Source organism: Artemia franciscana, chromosome 17 (assembly GCF_032884065.1).
Source record: "Artemia franciscana chromosome 17, ASM3288406v1, whole genome shotgun sequence".
In the NCBI taxonomy this organism is placed as follows: domain Eukaryota; kingdom Metazoa; phylum Arthropoda; class Branchiopoda; order Anostraca; family Artemiidae; genus Artemia; species Artemia franciscana.
This window is the reverse complement of record NC_088879.1, coordinates 27954065-27975068: the sequence shown is the minus strand read 5'-3', so window position 1 is coordinate 27975068 and position 21004 is coordinate 27954065. Positions and strand designations below refer to the sequence as shown.

The 21004-nt window shown below is 35.8% G+C and overlaps 1 protein-coding gene across 1 annotated transcript in view; it reads left to right on the top strand.

The window, feature by feature from the left end:
- LOC136038099 (protein disulfide-isomerase A3-like) overlaps positions 1 to 21004 on the top strand; it is a 33760-nt gene that overhangs the window by 7272 nt on the left and 5484 nt on the right. The window contains exons 2-5 of the mRNA XM_065721110.1: positions 5420 to 5628; positions 8338 to 8566; positions 11791 to 12008; positions 13235 to 13430. Of these exons, the coding sequence (XP_065577182.1) occupies positions 5420 to 5628; positions 8338 to 8566; positions 11791 to 12008; positions 13235 to 13430 (852 nt within the window). The remainder of the gene's footprint in view (positions 1 to 5419; positions 5629 to 8337; positions 8567 to 11790; positions 12009 to 13234; positions 13431 to 21004) is intronic.

Here is a 21004-nt window from a genome sequence, read left to right as displayed (position 1 = left end):
TTTCTATTTGTTCCCCAAAAGTCATTAGTTTTCTGTGTAAAGGACTATTTTGATCCAAGCTCAAAGTTGAAATGTCTCTAACCTTTTGGTTAAAGTTTTGGAAGATGTGCAGATATGCCACCAAAATGATATCTGGCATGAGGAACTTTCTTACCCTGCAAGACTAGTTAAGCTGAAACCCCCAACACTTGCATACAGGAGAAATAGGGGTGATGCCAATCTAACCTATAAGTTAATGAAAGCCTACACACTCCCTGTGTTATTTCCTATTATTGGTCCTAATTAAAGAACCAGAGATCATTGGCTGAACCTTGTTAAGAAGTCTAGCTCAACCAGAGTCCACACTCAATTGTTTTCCTCAAGAATCATCAACAATTGGAATAAACCTGTGATATCACAGCTACTGCTGAATCAGGTGACATTTTCAAATGGAGGCTGGATGCTGAGTGGTCCTTGAGGGAGTGTAAACTTGACTGGAAAGCTATGGATCATCCAGATGTACCTGGTCACTACACCACAATGAAAACAACTTCAATCATAAACTCCAGAGCTTGACAAGGAATTTGTTTTAGATTGCCCAAAGCTGCAAATTAAGTTGATTTATTTTTTCCTTTGAAGAGCTACTCTCTTGTAGTGTTATTAGATATAACCTTTGGCAATTTACAAAACTTTGCTGGATCTGTTGGTTTGTATTGTTTTTGTACTTAGTTTGAAAACAGCCTTTTGCACAACCCTTTTTTTAAATTACATATTATAATAACAAAGGAGTAGCACAACATGTTTTAGTTGGTGTTCCTCAAACTACTGTTCTTGGACCAATCCTTTTTAATTTCTACCCTATATACATGATGCAACAATCTTCTAACAAGCCTCCTCATCCTTTATGCAACGATTTAAAACTGGTGAGGAAAGCAACCACACCTTTTTATCAGCAATCTATCTAGAGTGACCATGATAGTGTTGGAAGGTTGGCAGATACAAGACCCCTGGAATGGTGGAATACCCAAGACTATGTCACCTTATTCTTTCCAGTCTCTTGGCACCATCAAAGGACAGTCTCAAGCTGGTCTCCTGGTACATGACACTGATCTGGAATGGTGATCCTGGTGTGTTCTTGAAACACTAAAAGGCACTGGTATAACCATGTCTATGTCTTTGGCATCTCCCTAAAAAAAAAGTCTGGGGAAGTTTGATACAGAGCAACCAAATGATCAGTGGCTTGCAGCAATTGTCCTACTAAGAATACATATGTCATATCAAAGTCGTGTACATGCACAAACAATATAGAGATGTGATTTTAACCCCTCCCGCCAAAGTCTACTAAAACAGCCTTCCTAATCTCCCAATCTCCTTACACCATGTAACATAAAAAAAAATCTGAAAGAAAATGCACCACCAAGGAGAAAAGCCACTTCTTCAGCCAGATAGTAGTCAATCTATGAAATCAACTCTCAAAAGAAATAGTATCTCCTAAGTCTGAAAGCACATAAAAATACAATATTAACAAAGAATGGGTCTATCAGTAGTTCCTGTGTGATTGGAAGGGATCTGAGATTTTGATCAGGGACTAACTGAAAACCAGACACAAAACAACAAGCAGCAAAATCTCTCATGGAGCATTACCTTAAATTACAGCTTGGATGAATCTAAGGATTTTTGCTAATGAGGCCTCAGTATTGATGACTGATAAGTTGTTTTCAGTATTGTTTAGTGACTAGGTGCAGTTGGATGATCAGTTGCTGTTTAGTTAAGTTTCCACTCCCTTGAGGACAACACAGCATCCAGTCTTCATTGGAAAATGTCAAAAGACTCAACAGTAACTGTTTATGAGAGAGTTGGTTCCAATTATTGACAGTTCTTGAGGGAAACAATTCAGTGCACACTGTGGTTCGGGTTGAATGCTTTATGTGTTTCAGACAATGAGCTGGGGCTGTTAAATTATGACCAATAACTAGAAATAAAGCTGAGAGAGTTATGACTTCCATTAGTTTGCACATTAGAGTGGCATCACCTCTTCTTCTCCTATATTCAAGCGTTTGTAGTGTTAGTTTAGCTAGTCTGCTGGGTAATAGATTTCCTGCAGGCAAGACACCCTTTAGCAGTATATTTTCCAGAACCTTAATGTCTTTATTGACATGCTCTATCTGGTTTATGACCATAATTTGAAAAACATGTAATGTTAGTTTTTCCATAAGGCAACAGTGATTTCAGCTAAAAGCGGTAACTGAAGAGAAGGAGTTTGAAGATATATTTGACAATGAGCTGCAAATGAAACACATAAGGATAATTTGAGGACAAGCATTCCCGACCCAACTTACAAGGCATTTTCCAAGCTTCTTGCATACATTTGACAACTTTGATGTAGAACAAATGTCATAGTAATTGGTTGGCAAATGAACATTTACTATGATTACACTATCATTTTGGAAAGCTTGTAAATACTCTTCTTGCTTACTACATATTGGAGGCAGTGGATTGGAGTGTGTAATCAGAGCAAGGCCTTCTAATGGGTTGCCAATGCTCCCTGATCTTTGAGCAGGCGAAATAGCACAATATAAGCTCAAGGAGGTTTTCTTAAGCTTTATGCTGTCATCTGTCAGAAAGTGTTCTTGGATGCAGATTTAATCAAATCTTGGCAAGAGGCAACTTAAGAAAGGAACCTTGTCTAACATTTACCATTCATATTTCAGTAGAATTTCAAATTCTTCACTTATTGTCTCATGTTGGCAAGAGTCAACTTAAGAAAGGAACCTTGTCTAACATTTACTGTTCATATTTCAGCAGAATTTCAAATTCTTCACTTATTGTCTCATGTTTTCATGTGATAATAAGTGAGTTCTCATGTTGAGAACGTGTGTTCACCCTCATAAGCTTTTCCAGAAACGAGCAAATACCAGACCAAGGAACAAATTCTTTTCAAATAAAGTTGTCAGCTTGTGGAACTCCCTCAGTGAAAAAACAGTGACATCTACCAGCATGGACGTGTTCAAGTCATCAGTGGATAAGGAGTGGCTCAATAAACCATGGACCACTGCTTGGGACCCCACAGAGGACTAACTACCACCACTGTAGCTGGCAGACACAGGTTTCATCCTATCACTAGCAAGTGCAATTTAAGGTAATGTTTTGCTCAAACTTATTAAAGGGACAAGCAGCATGGTGGCACAATTGACTGTTGGAGGCACAGTTTCAACATTTCTGTGTGATTATAAGGATTGTATTTTGATGAAATGTGGTCATCTCTACCATGGTGACAGCAGTTAGCTAGTTGTAAGCAGTTGGCTGTTAGGTTGCCAACAACATAACTCTTGAAACATCCTCTTGGTAGGAGCCAAAACTCTTCAGCTCCAAGAAGTGGGCTGGTGAATGCTATTTCAAGTGCCTGTAAATTAGAGTAAAGAGTGAAAGCTCCTTTGAATCTGCATTCTGTGACCTGATCATAATCAGCTATTTGACAAAGTTGGCTCTCACAAATTGCTAGTGGGTTTTATCTTTTCAATACCAACAAACTGGGGAGCTTTCACCTCAGTAATAATCTTCTTTTTTGTTAATTGTTTTTATTAGCAGAACATTTTATCTTAACCTTCCCTCCTAATGCCCAGATGTAGCCCAAGACTATTGATGCTAAGATCAAATTTTTCTGGTAGTAATGAAACTTTTTATATATTTTCATTGTCTTTTAAAATTCACACCATCAGTGATATTTGACACAGGAGCAAAAACCTGTTTTTCATGGCAATTTGATCACCAACTTGGAAAATTTAGTTGCTTCATCAAACAATTACTGGAGTTGAAAGCTTACCTTTAATTGGAAAACTATGTAATTTTCCTACAACAGGAATGTCAAAGAAAGAGACAATTTGAGAAAGTAAAATTGCTATTCTATAAGAAACCACAATTTTGCAGATTTTATGCCATGTTACATCCTTTTTTTGCTTTTAATGATCTGTGTTGAGAGTCTATGCAACACTTGCATATTTGCAAAAATTGATTTTTAACATGGAACCACTTCCCTGAGAGGAAAATTATCCTATCCTGCTTATTTGTTTTTAATGTTATTTATTGCTAAAGAACAAGTTGAGATTATCCAATTTTGTTAACCAAACTATCAAGCAACTGAAAAGGAACATTCAAAATGTTTAGTCATCTCTTTCTGGAATAATTTTTCAAGCAGTAGAAAAATTTTGCTCCTAGGTCACAAAGTGTTGAGGACAAATAATTGGACAAGATGAATCCTGTGTCCACATAACTCAACAAAATTGCTCGTTTGTGCAATCCACTAATCTTGCTTATCACAGTAATTCTTTTCTCTGTGAACTTAGGTAAGCTGCTTTTTACACAATTGAAAATTGTCTCAGCATGCTTAGAATTTTGCATTCTAAGGAAAAGAGCATAGACTACAGCTGTATATCCATTAATGAGGTAGTTAACACTTTTTATAGGCTATTTTTTTAGATATAAAGGGCATTTGCATTGGAAATAATTGGAAATGTAGACGACTATCTGTCCCTTGGTTCCCTTTACTGTCTGTCGTGCTCAGTTTTTGTTTTTGAATTTTTATCTGGTTTACTTCCATCTCCCTTCCACAATCTGTTTTGATTAATATCTGAATAACATAATCGAAACACGCGCTCTGCCTTTAACCTTCATGTGAGACGAACTCCAATAGTACGTTCAGATTTTTCCCCGGATGTAGCATGGGTTAAACTGTGGAACATGCTTCCAAAAGAGCTGAGATTATATAATGAGGAGGTGTGTGGTTGTGTTGAAGAGTGAAGTAGGAGCCGTACTGCGTGTTAGTGAAGAATCTTTTATGTTTATGGGTCTCAACGTGAGTTTTGTCACAGAGTAGTGTACTTTAAGTTTATTTATTTCCTTTTTTTTTTAATTAAACCTGATTGAACCTTGAAACATTGAACCTATTTGATGGGATAACTTTGTTGTGTCACATCTTTTGGGGTGACAATAGTTCAAATTGTTCAGCAAAATGTTCTTTGAAAAAGACCTTTCAACTTACCTGCTCCTTTCTAATGTTGTAAACTATCTGTTTGAAGTATCTTTAATGTTTATGGGTCTCAACGTGAGTTTTGTCACAGAGTAGTGTACTTTAAATTTAGCTATTTCCTTTTTTTTTAATTAAACCTGATTGAAACATTGAACCTATTTGATGGGATAACTTTGTTGTGTCACATCTTTTGGGGTGACAATAGTTCAAATTGTTCAGCAAAATGTTCTTTGAAAAAGACCTTTCAACTTACCTGCTCCTTTCTAATGTTGTAAACTATCTGTTGGGAAGTTCTATTACTTTTTCGTTCCAAATATAGTTTTTGGTTGAATAGATAAGTGGTTTATAGTGGTGAATATGCATATGACCTTGGGTTTGTTATTCTTTCTTTTTTTAAGCACAATTATTTTGTAGGTGTGGACATTGTAAAAGACTTAAACCAGAATTTGATAAAGCTGCAGAAACGCTGGTGAAAGATGATCCACCCATTCAATTAGTGAAGGTTGACTGCACAGAAGAAGGCAAAGACACTTGTAGCAAATATGAAGTACGAGGATATCCAACTCTCAAGATTTTCAAGAATGGGGAAGTCAATGCTGAATACAATGGCCCAAGAGAAGCAGGTACAAAAAAACTACATTTTGTGTCTCCTCAATATTAATCTATAATCTTTGTTGTGTTGTATTCTCATTATGAGGGTAAGAGTTCATGAGTTTTATATGGAATGTAGGACCAATTTCCTATGGCAAGTATGATCATTTTCAAGTAAGGGACGAAAGAAAGGAAACAAGCCAAGCAGACTTGGTACATTGTTGTGAAAGAAATACAAATATTTGTTGTCATTCAGTAATTAAAGTATTGAATCGCCTTTTCCCATGTACAAATTACAATTTGGGTGAGGGACCAACCATTTTTTCAGCATACATTCAGAAATAGAGGGAGAAGCTAAGGACAATTCTTCACTTCTGAGATTGGTCGGAATGACACACTGCCTCGCTTCACCCCCTAAAAAAATAATGGTGTGAAGATATATTTTTCTCTGATTACCCCCCTCCCTCCCTTGTCCTGGCAGTTTACCCAAATAAGTGCTCACACTTATGAAGATGACCTTACAATTTTCATCAAAGGTTCAATAATTGGAAACTGTCCGCCTGTAATGCTTTCTTCCCCTCCTTATGTATAGCTGCTCTGAAACTCTGTTTGGTGATGTATGCACAACCAAACACAGCTCCCGGCCTTTTTCCGACCTCTTTGAATCTTATGGCGGATCTTACCACTTATGCAATACATCTGGGCAGGTTATTTGGTGATATGTCTGCTGTGATGACTGTTAGTAAGATAGCTCTTGGAGATCTTTTAAATGTACATCAAACCCAATTAGAAATTCAAAAAATTATTACTTTATCTGGCTCCAAATCTGGCCTCTCATGCCAACCAAACACTGATCATGCTTTAGATCTATTGAGTAAACTTTCACCTAAGACGTCCAACTAATTCTCAATATATCCTAGGCCATGTTTCCTTTTTTGGGAACCATAAAGCTGACAACATCAGGGGTACCAAGTCATAAAAATTTATGGGGGGGGGGTTGTTTGTTGTTTTCAATTTTTTTCAAAGAAAATACCAAAAAAAGGCATTTTTGGTGAAATTTCCCTCCCCAAAGATAGCATCTTTCAAAATCTAGAAACATACCTTTTTCTAAAATTTTCTATACCCCCCCCCCCACACACACACACAATTGAAGCTACTAGACAAGATACCAAAGCTGCTGTCAGACATGACCAAAAAGAAGGATATATATTAAGAAATGTTTTTTCATTCATTAAGTTTTTGACTTGATCTTCATATTTATTTTTTAACAAACAGTGTATATTGGTTAAAATGAGCATACATGTACAATGTTTATGCCCTTAGTAAGGAGATCTCTCTCTATTTTCCTGACTCACAACAATTCGAACAAAATTGATTTATTAATATAAAGATGAGATTAGAGAGTTGATATGGGATATAGAGATGAGATTAGAGGTTATAAAGATGAGATTAGAGATTCGTTAGTGGTCCACATTTGGAGGGCAATTTGGTAGAAGATTAGTTTTTCGATTTAATAAGGGATTAAGTACAAAAAATATGTTTTCTGCAAAAAACATTATTTTATAGGTGTGGACATTGTAAAAGACTTAAACTAGAATTTGATAAAGCTGCAGAAACTCAGGTGATAAATGATCTCTGATCTTTCTTATCTTGATGCTTCAAAAAAAATACTATAATAGTGCTGATTCTATTTGCAAATACAATTGGATGTGGAATCACTTTCCTCTTCTGATTTACTCTTAATGCAAAACTTAAAAAATGATATGTCAGTTGTACTGGACAAAAATTTTTAAATATAACAGAAATGGTTCATGCAAAACAGATGCAACAATCTCTTAAAAATTTTAACCTAAGAAGAAAATTATAATATTTTGTCCATATCTTTTTTTTGTCGAACATTATTTATAGCAGCCTACTTGTAGGGAGCACTGCAATTTGAATATATTGTATATTTGTGCCAAGTATTTGCAATCTTAAATTTTTGTCAAATTATAATAATTTCAAGTTTTTTTATGAAGTAGATCGCAACCCATTGAAGGATTCTTAAAGCAACAAACATTGAATAAATTAAGACAACTTTTAAAACTGATGGTTCCCAGAAGTTCTCAAAGACAAGGTCCCCACTTGGAAAAGCCGGATTTGGTTCTTTTTTCATTCCTAATAATTCCTAATAATCAGTGGTGAGACAAATTAGGGTAACTGATTCTCAGATGCAACTTCATTCTGGGCACAATTGCAATTACTTCGCAATATGGCTAATATTGGCTTTGTGTTTGCATTGGTAAATAATTTAACCATATTTAAGACTATAATGGAAATGAGTTTCAGACAGGATAATAAGATCTAGGCAGGAGTTGACCTTTTGAAGATACACATATATTTACTGAATTTGAAAGAGACACAGTGCAAAAATTAACTTCAAACTTGTCAGAATTTGCTTCTTGAGACTGTGCCAGTCAGATTTTTATTGACTGCTTCTGATTGGATGAAAAATTCTATGAACAATTCTGATTGGCTTAAATTAGTACTAGCTAAATCTTGATTTACTAAAAATCTCATCGTAAATGGGGAATTACTTCACCAGAACAGAAAGATTTCCTTTGGGACATTTCTATCTGCCAAACAAAGGATCAAAATCTGCCAGATAGACACATCGTTATTAAAAGTAATATAACTCGGCCTCCCATTTAGTGTTGACACTCCCTTTATTTTATTGAATTAATTAAATAAATTTGTTATAGCTGGAATTATCAAATATATGAGAGCGCAAGCTGGACCAGCAGCCAAGGAATTGAAATCTGATTCAGATATCAAATCGTTTATTAGCAAGGATGAATCAGTAGTTGTTGGTTTCTTTGAAGAAGAATCTAAATTGAAAGAAGTATTCTTGAAATTGGCTGATAAGCTCAGAGAAAATGTCATGTTTGGACACTCTAGGAACGCTGATGTTCTTTCTCGTTATGGATATAAGTGAGTCCTCTTTCTCTTTTCTTGTCTCTAATGGTGAATTTTATTCTACTTCTTTAAGAGCCTTGAGCCTCAAGGAGAAGGTAAAAAAAAATGTTTGGGAAGCTGTGTAAGATCAAATAAAGTCATGTCCAAAGGAGAAAAAAGGCTATACTGGCGCTAGGGAATCTATCGAATCTATGCTGGGGGCGGGGAAACTGAACAAAACTCAAAATATGGGATAAACAAGAAATATATACAAAGTAATTTTAGGGATTTGTGAGGAGGGCAGGTCTAAAAGCCCCCCCTCTCTAATGTTTAACGTAAAGATATGCATCAGTTTTTATGTCTTTTTACATGTGCTTTTGTAGGTGTCATAACAGAATCTTTAAGACGTGAATGAGGAACATTAAACCAAATACATTGCAGTCAGTGGTGTCAATTGGGGGGGGGGGGAACTTGTCCCACCCACAATTTTGAGAAAAACCTTGTTTGGTAGTTCCATTGAAAAACAACACAATTGAAGTCCATCGTGAATAATGATTTGAAAATACTAACCAAGAAGTATCCAATAAATGATTTCATTTAAAAGCTCATTATCTGGAAATTGCAATTAAATGTATAAAAAACAAGGAAAAAGAATGCACAACGATACAAAAAAAAAATCTTTATTCTATAGAAGTGACAATAGCAGTGCTAATTGGTAAATGATATGAATAATTGACTATACTCATTGCTGTGTTTGCCAGCACCAAGGCACACAGGGAGACAGAGCTGTTGCATATGCTGCCTTTTCAATCCAATCTGATCAGAAATTCATTGTTCACTCCATTCCATGAAGTTTTATATTGTCTTTAAATCTTTTCTTGTGTTTGTTTCGCCTAAGCTGTATTGCCGGAAAGCATTTGTAAAAAAATTTTTTTGTGACCAATCATCCAGAAAGTGTAACTTAACCATATCATTCTTTCTTTTATTATAACCATTTTTGTTTAGTTTATATTTTGATATGCATTCGTTCAAAGGACTACCTAAACATACCCTTAGGTAATTCCCCTGGAAAGAATATAGTATATCTACCTCAATCTTCACCATATAGATGATCAATAAGCACGATTTTTAGCCACTTTCATCCTCCATTCATAAGGCGTGGCCTAACCACCTTAGCATTCCTATGATTATAGCCACAGAAATTGGGATTGAGCTATATTTTTCGTTATTCAGTCAGTTAAGTGAGTGCCTAAAACTATCCTTTGATAATTCCTCTGGATAATAACTGTTCTTTAAAAAGCTGAAGTCTTCTTCAGCTTTTTAAAGCATTCACGCTCAAGAGCCATACTTGACCACTGTCATTACTGTGGTTTCTATTATCCTATTCTTAGACCTGGCAGCTATTTCCCATTTTCTCAAGTGTAATCTACCTCTACCTTTAAAGCCTTTACTGCATCCATCCTTACTAATCCTGCCACCTAGGCAAGTGTCATTTGGTCAATTTTCTTGTTAACTAATCTAGGGGCTACCATATGAAAATATATCAAAGGATGACATCTGTTCAAAGGAAGAGAGGATATTTTTGTTATTTTTAATCGAAGAAATGAAGACATTTGATATTTGTGGCATTTTTCTAACTGGTCAATATTAAAAAATAGTGTTGGTGGTGCTGCTTTCATGTTTAAATAGCTTTAACTAAGGATGAAGAGATCTAATCACCTCGAAGGTTTGTCAGCTAATCTATATTATTAAAATGAAATTCACACCAATTGCCTTCTATGTATCCATATAATTTACCTTTGACAATGTCCTTTATCCAATGCAGAAATAAACTTGAAAAATTGGTTATTTATTCAAGATTGCACTGAACATATATTATGCCAATTCAGTTCAGTGCAAAACTTGAGCACAACGTAACCCTGCTCTCCGTAGATATCATCTCTAAATATTCCACGACAAGAAAGCTCTGTCCTAATGAGTAAAATGTTATACATCTCATTTATGAATGTTCATTTTGACTATTATTTAATGTTCTATTGGAGAATCCTGGTTTACATGTTTTGTACTAGTCAAGCACTAAAAGAAGGACAGTCCGAATTTTTCTTAAAAGGGGGAGGACGAGGGTTGAAAAGGAGAATATGTCGTCCAAAGGAGGACTTATGGTAAACGTGTCTAGTATCACCTAATCATCCTGTTTTATTCCCTTTTTTTAAACTAACTCTGTAGTATGATACCTGACGTTCGAAATCCAGGCATTTCATCTGTGTAATTTAAGTACAGGATACTTTCCAATTACTGCCATCTTCTCCCAGTGCCTCTACTCTATTTCTTTGGAAATTTGTACGGAGATAGACTAATTTCAATGGTGAATTTCACGCTTGTGTGAAGGTATAGTATGAATAGTCAGAGACATACCTCCGGAAGGAGGAGTGGGATTCCCTCAGCAGACAGCTTTTGCCAAATAAGATTTTTGACATACTTTTGAAGAAACAAAAGCCCAAAAATTGCTCCTTTCTTTGACATATGCGGGATATGCGTAAATATGCGGGAAAGTAAACATTGAAGTCACTCATCCCCACCCCAGAATAACATTCCATGCTGTATCCCGTGCTCTCCAGTCAGCAAAATAGAGCATAATTTATACTCGTTTTACAGTGCTTTAATGAAAGTGGAATATTCCTTTCGTATTGCACACTTAAATGTGTCTTTAGTTATTCTGTCAGTTGGTGAGGGGTGGGGGGGGGGTGGATCTTTGGCATAGACATTCTGGAGATTTGGCTTTTGGGATTCCACAACAATGATGGATCTGTAGGCAAATAGTCTAAAGATTTAGGGATAGCATCAAACGTTTATGATGATTGAATCTTTTTCTTATTCTTTCTATAAACTTCGCTAAATTCACAAGTTATGCGCTTTTAAACTTTTTTTGGGGTGGGGCAATGTGCCACTGGACTTTGGTGGACCTCAACGCTTTTTTTTACTTGTATCATAAACTTAGTTTTCTCTTTTATGAGATAACATGGTATTGTTCTACTGTATTGTTCACCTGCTGTCCAAATTTGAACCTCTTAAAATAAAAACTAAACTATATTTTGTTGATGGGTAATTAGCTTTTTTTTTATAAAACTCACTTTGTTATCGTTCGATGCCCGTGCTCGTGTAATGTGTATGGCTTCATGCGTTTTTCAATTATTTGCCATAGTTGTTATCTATTTTTCGTTAGTTTTTCTCTTCTTTTGTAAGTTTTTTTTTCTTTTAAGGGATAATGTGGTGCTGTTCCGTGCCAAGCACTTGCAGTCCAAATTTGAACCAGATTACCTAGTGTACGAAGGACCCGCTGACAAGACAGACTTGAACAACTGGATTGAGAGTAACTATCATGGCCTCTGTGGCCATAGAAATAATGACAATGCTGCTCAATTTAAAGCCCCTTTGGTTGTTGCTTATTACACTGTGGATTATGTCAAAAATGCAAAAGGTAATTTTTTTTTTCTGGGAAATAATCTTGTTTGATTTTATTTAAGTTTTTTTTTCTTTTTGCAAACCTATTTTTTTGTTCTTTTTAGAACCCTCTTTGAACCTTTCAGATGCTAGTCTGATCAAGTCCTCCCCAAAAACAGAAGCAAGTATGAAAAGTATTACTGGTTTTGATTAAAATTATATTGTACTTATCATCTGCTTGACAAGTGACAATGTTGCTTGATTTAAATCCCCTTGGCTGTTGCTTATTATGCTGTGGATTGTGTAAAAAATGCGGAAGAATTTAAATTTTTCCTGAAAAAATTATGTTTAATGTTAAGTTTTTTCTTCTTTTTACAAGCCTATTTGAGCGTTCGGTTAATCTAATGAAGTCCTTGAAATAAAGATAGGCGAAATTAGAAAGGGATTCTTTTGCTAGTTTTAGATATTTTAGCATACTTTTTATCTATTTGAGGAAATGTACAGAATATTGGTTGTTGGCATTTACTTGAATATACACAGAGGATTGTCGGGAGAATGGGTACCTGAGAAGACCAAAACTACATGTAAACATTATGCAGTAATTGAAATAAATACTACGCTTCAGTAATGGAGTATGTGCAAAGTTAACTTTCATTAAGCCCCGCCCCCTCTTTGTTATATTGATTAGTTGAGGTTATACAGTCAATGATAGAAATCGAACATTATGTCTTAAAAGATTGCAACTTATTCTTCATTATCATGTCCCATGGCATGGGAGCATTTATTTGAGATGATAGTTCCCAGTTTCAAATGCTTTGCTTTATCTATAGGGTCCCTAAAAAGTCGGGTTCAGGTCATGTAGGGCCTCGGAAGCTATTATTGAACCATAAACGTCTGAAGATCAGGAAGTATTCTCTCTAAGAATGTCCTTGGGAAAGGAATATTTTGGCTTAAAAGTGCTCTTTTGCTTCTAGTCTCCCCACTATCTCTCAAGGTTAAGACCTCTGCGGACCTATACTACCCTAGACTTATGCTTAATTATCCAGACTCTCCTTATGCAAGCAACTAGGTGAGGAGGGGGAGATAACCTTTGGTATTGTCTCAAATGACATTATTTTCCCTGTATCTTTCTAATAATCTTTAGATGGAACCCCCCTCCCCCTCTCTCTCTCTCTCTTTTGGAATAGATGACTGTGTACGTGCCTGTCCCTGTAAATTATTAACTACAACTGTAACACCTTTGATATTTGTTGTTGCTTTCAGGAACCAATTACTGGCGCAATAGGATAATGAAAATTGCTCAAAACTACAAGGATGACTTTACTTTTGCCATCTCAGATAAGGATGATTTCCAACAGGAATTGAATGAGTTTGGTTTTGACTACGTTACTGGAGACAAGCCAAAAATTGCTGCACGAAATGCCCAGAATTTGAAGTTTGTTATGAAGGAAGAATTTTCGTAAGTTCTCTCACCCTAAAATTAGTTTCTGAAATCCCTTTTATAGATCTGCTAAACTTTTTGCCGGAATTTTGACTTCTATTTTAATTTCACAGGTTCAACCTAAACTGTGGTGACAAGCTAATAAACTATTTCAAAACAAAGCATCTGAGCAAATGAAACAAGTTTGAAGTAGCAAGGTTGTGCATTACGTGTAAAGTGTTCGATTGGAATAGGGTAGCTAGTAGTAAAGGACTACGCATTGATTCCACACTAGTATTTACTCACCAATCTTGGTTAATTTAGGGGTTGTTTGGCATTAAATGCATTTTCGAATAGATTCGTATATTTTAGAATTTTGACTAAAATGACAGCTCTATTGTTGCAGTTTTATATAAACATGTTTTGCTAATATACCTTTTGTAAGGAAAACTATAGGTTCTATGACTATCTTAGTTTTATGACTATCTACCTTAGTTCTTCTGCCCTATGGAATTACGCATGGACGAATGACAGATAGACTTGTCTATTAACAAATGAACTGACATCATTTTTATACAATCTTAATAAGGGCTTATGAGAGATTTGCCTCTCACTCAATCGGACTATGAGGTTTACCTTGGGAACTAAAAAGTTATGATTGAAAAATATTGCAAAATATGTTTTTGTTCTGTAAGTTCAGAAATCCATAGCTCCAAAATGAGATATAAAAGAAGCGGCTTTTCATCATCTCAAGAATTTCCTTGTTCTAGAAGAAATTAATTCTGTGAATTTTAATGATATATGCCCATGACTCTGTTCTATTGCATAATGGGACAGAAAGACAAATCGGCATTGAGACGCTGCTGAAACCAGTGCCTCCTCTGAGTTCCGTATTTCAATGTGCTGTAGAATAAACCCAGGTCATGCCTTTCCACTTGCGACCATGCTTCCAGAGTTCTTGAAATGGTTTTACATCTCTTAATTTGACACTGATAAGATTCACCTTCCATCTGCTTTTTTCTTCAATGAAGAAGATGGGTCTGCTAATTGTACATGTTATTTTATTTATTTTATTTATTATTACAATAGCGGTAAGCATTAATGCTTGTCGCAAAAAACACAAAAACACAAAATAATAATACTAATCTAAAGTAAATTGGCAACGACAAATTAAACAGCAAAAACTTCTAAATAAAACGACACTACACAACAAAAGCGTCTAAATAAAAAGGCGTATTTACTAATGCACTCTTAAAATTTCGAACACTCTCTGCCTCGACAACCTCCAAAGGCAAACCATTCCATGGTCCGGCAACTCTACTAACAAAAGATAATTGACCAATTTTTTTCAGTGGTTTTGGGAGATATAATTTATAATCATACTGACAAGTAGAGTGATAATGGCTAAATTTAAAAAATAAATTTGGATCAACATCATCCACTCCTTTAATTATACGAAACACATTTACAAGGTCATTGCGACGTCTACGAAACTTCAACGACGGGAGTTGAAGCCTAGAAAGTATCTGCGGATAAGAAAGGCGCTGAAGGTATGGGACCAATCTAGTGGCCCTTCTCTGAACCTTTTCTATCCTATGCTCATCCGTTAGACTTAATGGAAACCAAACAGAAGTATTATACTCAAGAAGAGGGCGGACCATTGATTTGTATAGTAGTAAGAAATTACGAAGGTTGAACCTACTAAAGCTTCTCCTTATAGACGATAAACGATAATTCGCATTCTTTACAATTTCCGAAACATGCTTATCAAATTTTAATTGGGTATCAAAGTAAACACCAAGGTCACGCACTATTTCGTTAGAAGATTTGTATGCCAGACAGCTGGTAAGTATGCACAGGTGGGAGTTTACGAGCATAGTGTAGAACAACACACTTAGAAGGGTTTATGAACATGGAATTAGATTCGCACCAATAAGTTAGAGAGCCTCCTGCAAAAGTTGCACATCGTTTTGGTCTCGTACTGGTAGATAAAGTTTTACATCATCCGCGAACATCTTGACAGTAGAATGCTGAACAGAGGAAGGCAGATCATTAATAAATAAACAAAATAAAATTGGACCCAGGCAGCTACCCTGGGGGACTCCGCTTAACACATCAATTGAGGATGACATAGCTTCACCAACAACAACCTGCTGAGTCCGTCCATTTAGATAATCAGCAATAAATGCAGTTGTTTTTTACCCAATTTATAAGCTCCACATTTTTTAAGAAGAGTGGGTATTGAGACTTTGTCGAATGCCTTCGAGAAGTCGATGTAAATGCAGTCAAAGGGTATAGCTAAATCGGCAAAACGTTGAAAATCCAAAGTAACCTCAAGAAGCTGAGTATTACAAGACCTATTTTTTTCGGAAACCATGCTGAGCAGGATTCCAAAGATGATTTCCGTCAAAATACTTTTGAACGCGTGAAACAATCAACTTTTCCATCACTCGGCAAAAAATAGACGTGATTGAAATTGGCTGATAGTTTTTAAAATCTGACCTGGAGCCACTTTTGTGAAGCGGCTTTACCAAGGCCTTCTTCCACCCTGACGGACACAGTCCATGCGCCAAAGATAAGTTAAATATATAGGTAAGTGGTTCTGCAATTTCATGAGCAATTTGTCTTATCATTATGTTCGGGAAACCGTCTATATCCGGCGCTTTAGACGTATCCAATTTTATAAGAATAGTATAAACTTCAGTCAATGAGAAACCTGAATCATCAAATGGAACAAGAATGTCCGGCGACGCAATCGACTCTACTTGAGATGCAAAATTAGCTTCATTTGAATGAATTGGCTGTGTTTTAAGAAAAACTGAAGAAAAAATTTGGTTAAAAATAAGAGCCTTCTCAGAATCACTATCAATCTTTTGGTGTGTATCCTGATGTGTGAACGTAGATGAAGATGGTGCAAGGTTAGGCTTATTCCTATTTACATATTTCCAAAATATTTTAGGTGATGCGGTGCTTGAGTGAATAATACGCGACTCAAGCTCTTCACGATTAGCCCTAAGAAGCCGAGTGACCTTGTTTCTCGCTAGTGAATACGCATGCCATTCACCTGAATCCTCTTGCAACTGAGTATCCAAATGCCCTTGTCTGACTACTTTACTATGTCGTGACTCAATATAAGACCGCCAAAGACTATTTTTTTCACGTATTGCTTGGAGTATGTGTCTTGGAAGTTTAGGATTATTTCTGCGACCGGAAAAATTCCTCACCAAAGGAACAAATTTATCCCTACATTCCCTCAACACCTTTTTTACAAAATCAAACGCGGTGTCCGGAGAAACATGATTATTTTTTAGTTCATACATGATATTAATAGACGAAATAAATTGTCGCATTGATTCATAATCGGCTTTAGCATAATCATGCCGATAAAACTCAAAACCTCTCTGTTGAGCATCAATATTCATGTAAATATCTAACACAACATGATCACTTTTACCTAAAGGCGGACGGAAATCTACACTCAAAATATCATCGATTGACTTGGTAATAACCAGATCTAAAATCGATGGAATAGCATCATTCCTGGCTCGAGTTGGCCTAACAATATGTTGGTATAAGTACAGATCATCCAATCTATCTAAAAATTGCTGCTCATACGATGAAGTGGACAAACTCGTACTATGCGCACTCCAATCTATCAAAGGTAAATTGAAGTCACCTAGAATAAGGAACTTTGAACTACGACCAACAAGACGAGAAATACACGCTAGAATATTGGCATTATTAACTGGACTCGATAAATTCACAGTAGGACTACGATAATGGCTCGAGTTGGCCTAACAATATGTTGGTATAAGTACAGATCATCCAATCTATCTAAAAATTGCTGCTCATACGATGAAGTGGACAAACTCGTACTATGCGCACTCCAATCTATCAAAGGTAAATTGAAGTCACCTAGAATAAGGAACTTTGAACTACGACCAACAAGACGAGAAATACACGCTAGAATATTGGCATTATTAACTGGACTCGATAAATTCACAGTAGGACTACGATAAAAAGCTGCAGTACACATGTAAGTACTATGATAAGGCAATTTAACACCAACCAAAAGACAATCCGACACTGAGTCTACTAATGAATCAACAACCACAGAAAACTTAATAGAACAATGAATATAAATACAAATCCCTCTTTTAGCTGAATTATTAGATACTAAATTATATTGTGGTAGCGGCTGAAAAAAAATAGACGGGTCACTGAAATGTTTTGGTAAAACTTCGGTAACAACAACTAAATGTGGTTTACGTTGCTTTATTAGCTCACTAAACTCTTCCCATTTAGATGACAGGCAGTCTGCATTTGTATATGTCACCAAAAATTTATCACTCAGACACTTCAACTTTTTTAGGGAGTCACTCTTCGATGCTCGCGTAGCTATTTGGGGTTTCACGAAAAGAGTTATTATTCACGAGGGTTAGTCTGTTTTTGCTACGTTTTATTTTCCAGTTAGTTTCGCCAGCGTCCAATTTCGATTTCAGCTCCTGTTTCAGGGCATCGTACTTCTTTTTTTCCAACAGTTCAATCGTAGTACGATCATGAGAGACTTTGAACAAGGGGTATGTAGCTTTGATACTAGCAGTCTCGGACATCAGAAAGAAACAAGCTGTATCACGTTCTACCGGTGTCTTGAACATCAACTTAATAGGCTTGATCTTACCAGGCGTATGTTTACCAAGTCTAACTGAGTAGCTACATTTCGCAGGGCAAAGTACAAGTAGCTTGTCGTTGAAAAATTTGCAATCGGTCTCGTTTTGTTGTCTACGAGATGACAAAGTAGCGTCTTCAGCTAAACCAAACACGATCAGGTTTTTTTGTTTTTCCACAATATCTGACACAAAATGAACTTAAGTTCGAGCTACTGACACTGATTTCCTCGTCCTTTTTCACAAATTTTTCAGTTAGGCTTTTTTCCAAGCCCTGAAACTTCACCCCTATTAGGTTCTCGGTAAAATACTGGACGTCGGAAAGTGTGCACTTATTTTTCAGGTCATTCTCGATTTCAGCTACTTTCCGTTGGATAGGCTCTAATAAAGCGCAAAATTTATCCTCCATCGCCTTAAATGACGTTTGAATTTCACCCCTCAAAATATCTTTAATTTCTGCAGATGTCAGCCCTTGGTTGATCGTGTTTTTCTTTTGTTTACATACGGCGCAGAACCAAAGTGACCCGAGCCTCCGAGTCATTTTTGTGAATAAGTTGTATTCCGGCTCTGTCATTTCCAAGCATACGATGCATACCCAGGATTCGCATGAGTCGCAAAGCAATGCAAAATCGCCTTCTTGCAATTTGGAGTCACAACCTTTGCACTCATCAACACCTTTTTTGGGCGAATGTCTTGGTCTTTTTTGGGCAACTGTGTTAGACGATCCTTTATTTTTCTCCATAACTCTATCGTTGTAATAGTAACAACATTGCGCGCGCGCTAATTTTGAAACCAAGCGTACACGTGGGCTAATTAAAACAAGGTCAAACAAAATAGTCCTTAAATAACAAGATTGACCTTAAAAATGCGAGTTAGGGTAATACACCACTCTATAGGGTCACTTATTAGCAAAGCAGGTAAGCAGATTGATACTTATTTCCTCTGATTTTTGAAGATTTTTGGATTACACTTAGATAAGACAAAAAAACAGCGTTGCCAATCCATTTTTATCCAAGCTTATGCCAAGCTTTTTTCCCAAGTACCCTATTACACACCTAGGATGGCCAAAGAAAAAATAATGTCACAAATTTCCATTGCTTGTTGGCTTGTAGATACTCCAATGAAAACAAAATTGAAAAGGGCATAAATAATACGCCATCATGAATTTCTGCTGCCTGTCGGCTAGTAGATAATCTAATTAAAATAAGCTCAAAAGGGCTATAATTAAAAGGCTATAACAAATTACCGTTACTTTTTGACAAAAATACTAATTAAAAAAAAAAAATAATAAACAAAGCCATCACAAATTTTCGTTACTTGTCGGCTAGTAGATATTCTAATTAAAAGAAACTCAAAAGGGCTATAATTAAAAGGCCATCACAAATTTTTGTTACTTGTCGGCTAGTAGATATTCTAATTAACAGAAACTCAAAAGGGCTATAATTCAAAGACCATCACATACTTGTCGACTAGTAGATGTTCGAATTAAAAGAAACTCCAGAGGGCTATGATTAAAAGCATCACAAATTTCCGTTACTTTTCGGCTAGTAGGCCCTCTAATTGATAGAAACTCCAAAAGATTAATTTATAATAGCCAATAGGATTAGATGTTTTCAGGATAGTAAGGTCTATGGAAAAGGGTCAGTAGCCAACATAAGAAATTTATAAAATTTAATTTATTCCCCTCTATAATATTTCTCTACGCTTCAAACATATTGTTTAAAAATGAATGGAATAATCTTATTTGAATACTATGCCAGATTTATTAAATATTTAACAAATGGGCAAGTTTCCAGAGTAGAACAACGGTTTTTTTTTTTTAATAACTCCAAACTTTTGAGTTTACTGAACAACAATGTAAAAATTCCATCTGTAATTCTTTTGCTAAAATGTAACTCGCAGCGTCAATGAAAAAATACGAAAAGTCTGACTGATATCTTTTTTTCTTCTTTTTTGAATTTTTTTTTTTAGCATTAGGATATACTGATAAAGCAGAAATTTGGAGAAACACTTAACCGATACGATTTTTATTTTTCTTATCATGTCTATTAACAAAATATTTAACAAATGGGCAAGTTTCCAGAGTAGAACAACGGTTTTTTTTTAATAACTCCAAACTTTTGAGTTTATTGAACAACAATGTAAAAATTCCATCTGTAATTCTTTTGCTAAAATGTAACTCGCAGCGTCAATGAAAAAATACGAAAAGTCTGACTGATATCTTTTTTCTTCTTTTTTGAATTTCGATTTTTAGCATTAGGATATACTGATAAACCAGAAATTTGGAGAAAACTTAACCGATACGATTTTTATTTTTCTTATCATGTCTAATCTTCATTTAGATGCCTTTTCTTGCGAAACAAAACCACTGAAATATTATTTGCAATGGAACAAGGCTCAGAGAGGTGTTTGCTAGAGCATAAAGAAAGTCAGTGCTTTTCATTTTATTGATATAAATATCGTTCAGTGCTTGTGTGTCGTGACAAAAACAGATGGTTTTTTACCTGTAAATAAATGATTTTTCAAAATTTTCAAAAAGAAAGGGGAGGTCCTCAAACACTTTGCATGAGTCCTGTGGTGGCGCATTGGGTTTGACCTTAGCTTGGTAATCCGGGACCCAGAGATCGAATCATGCTGCAGAAATGCACTGCAGGGCCGACGCAAGGACCTTAGTAGTCAAGAAGCGTCGTTAATCTGATACAATACAATACACTTTGCATGGGGTTGTTGGGGGTGGTATTCTTCTCATTCTACGTCAATGCTATGAATGAATTTAAACCATATCTTGAGACGTTGGTGTGGTATCCCTAAAACTTTTTAGTTAATTCTTATTAGTGTCTATTTATCACAAATGGATGACAATCCAAGTTTTCAGGAGGGAGGGAGGTTTTATATGTCACAGAAGCGTCATTTTTATCCGAAATGCCATAAAATGTTGTACTTTTT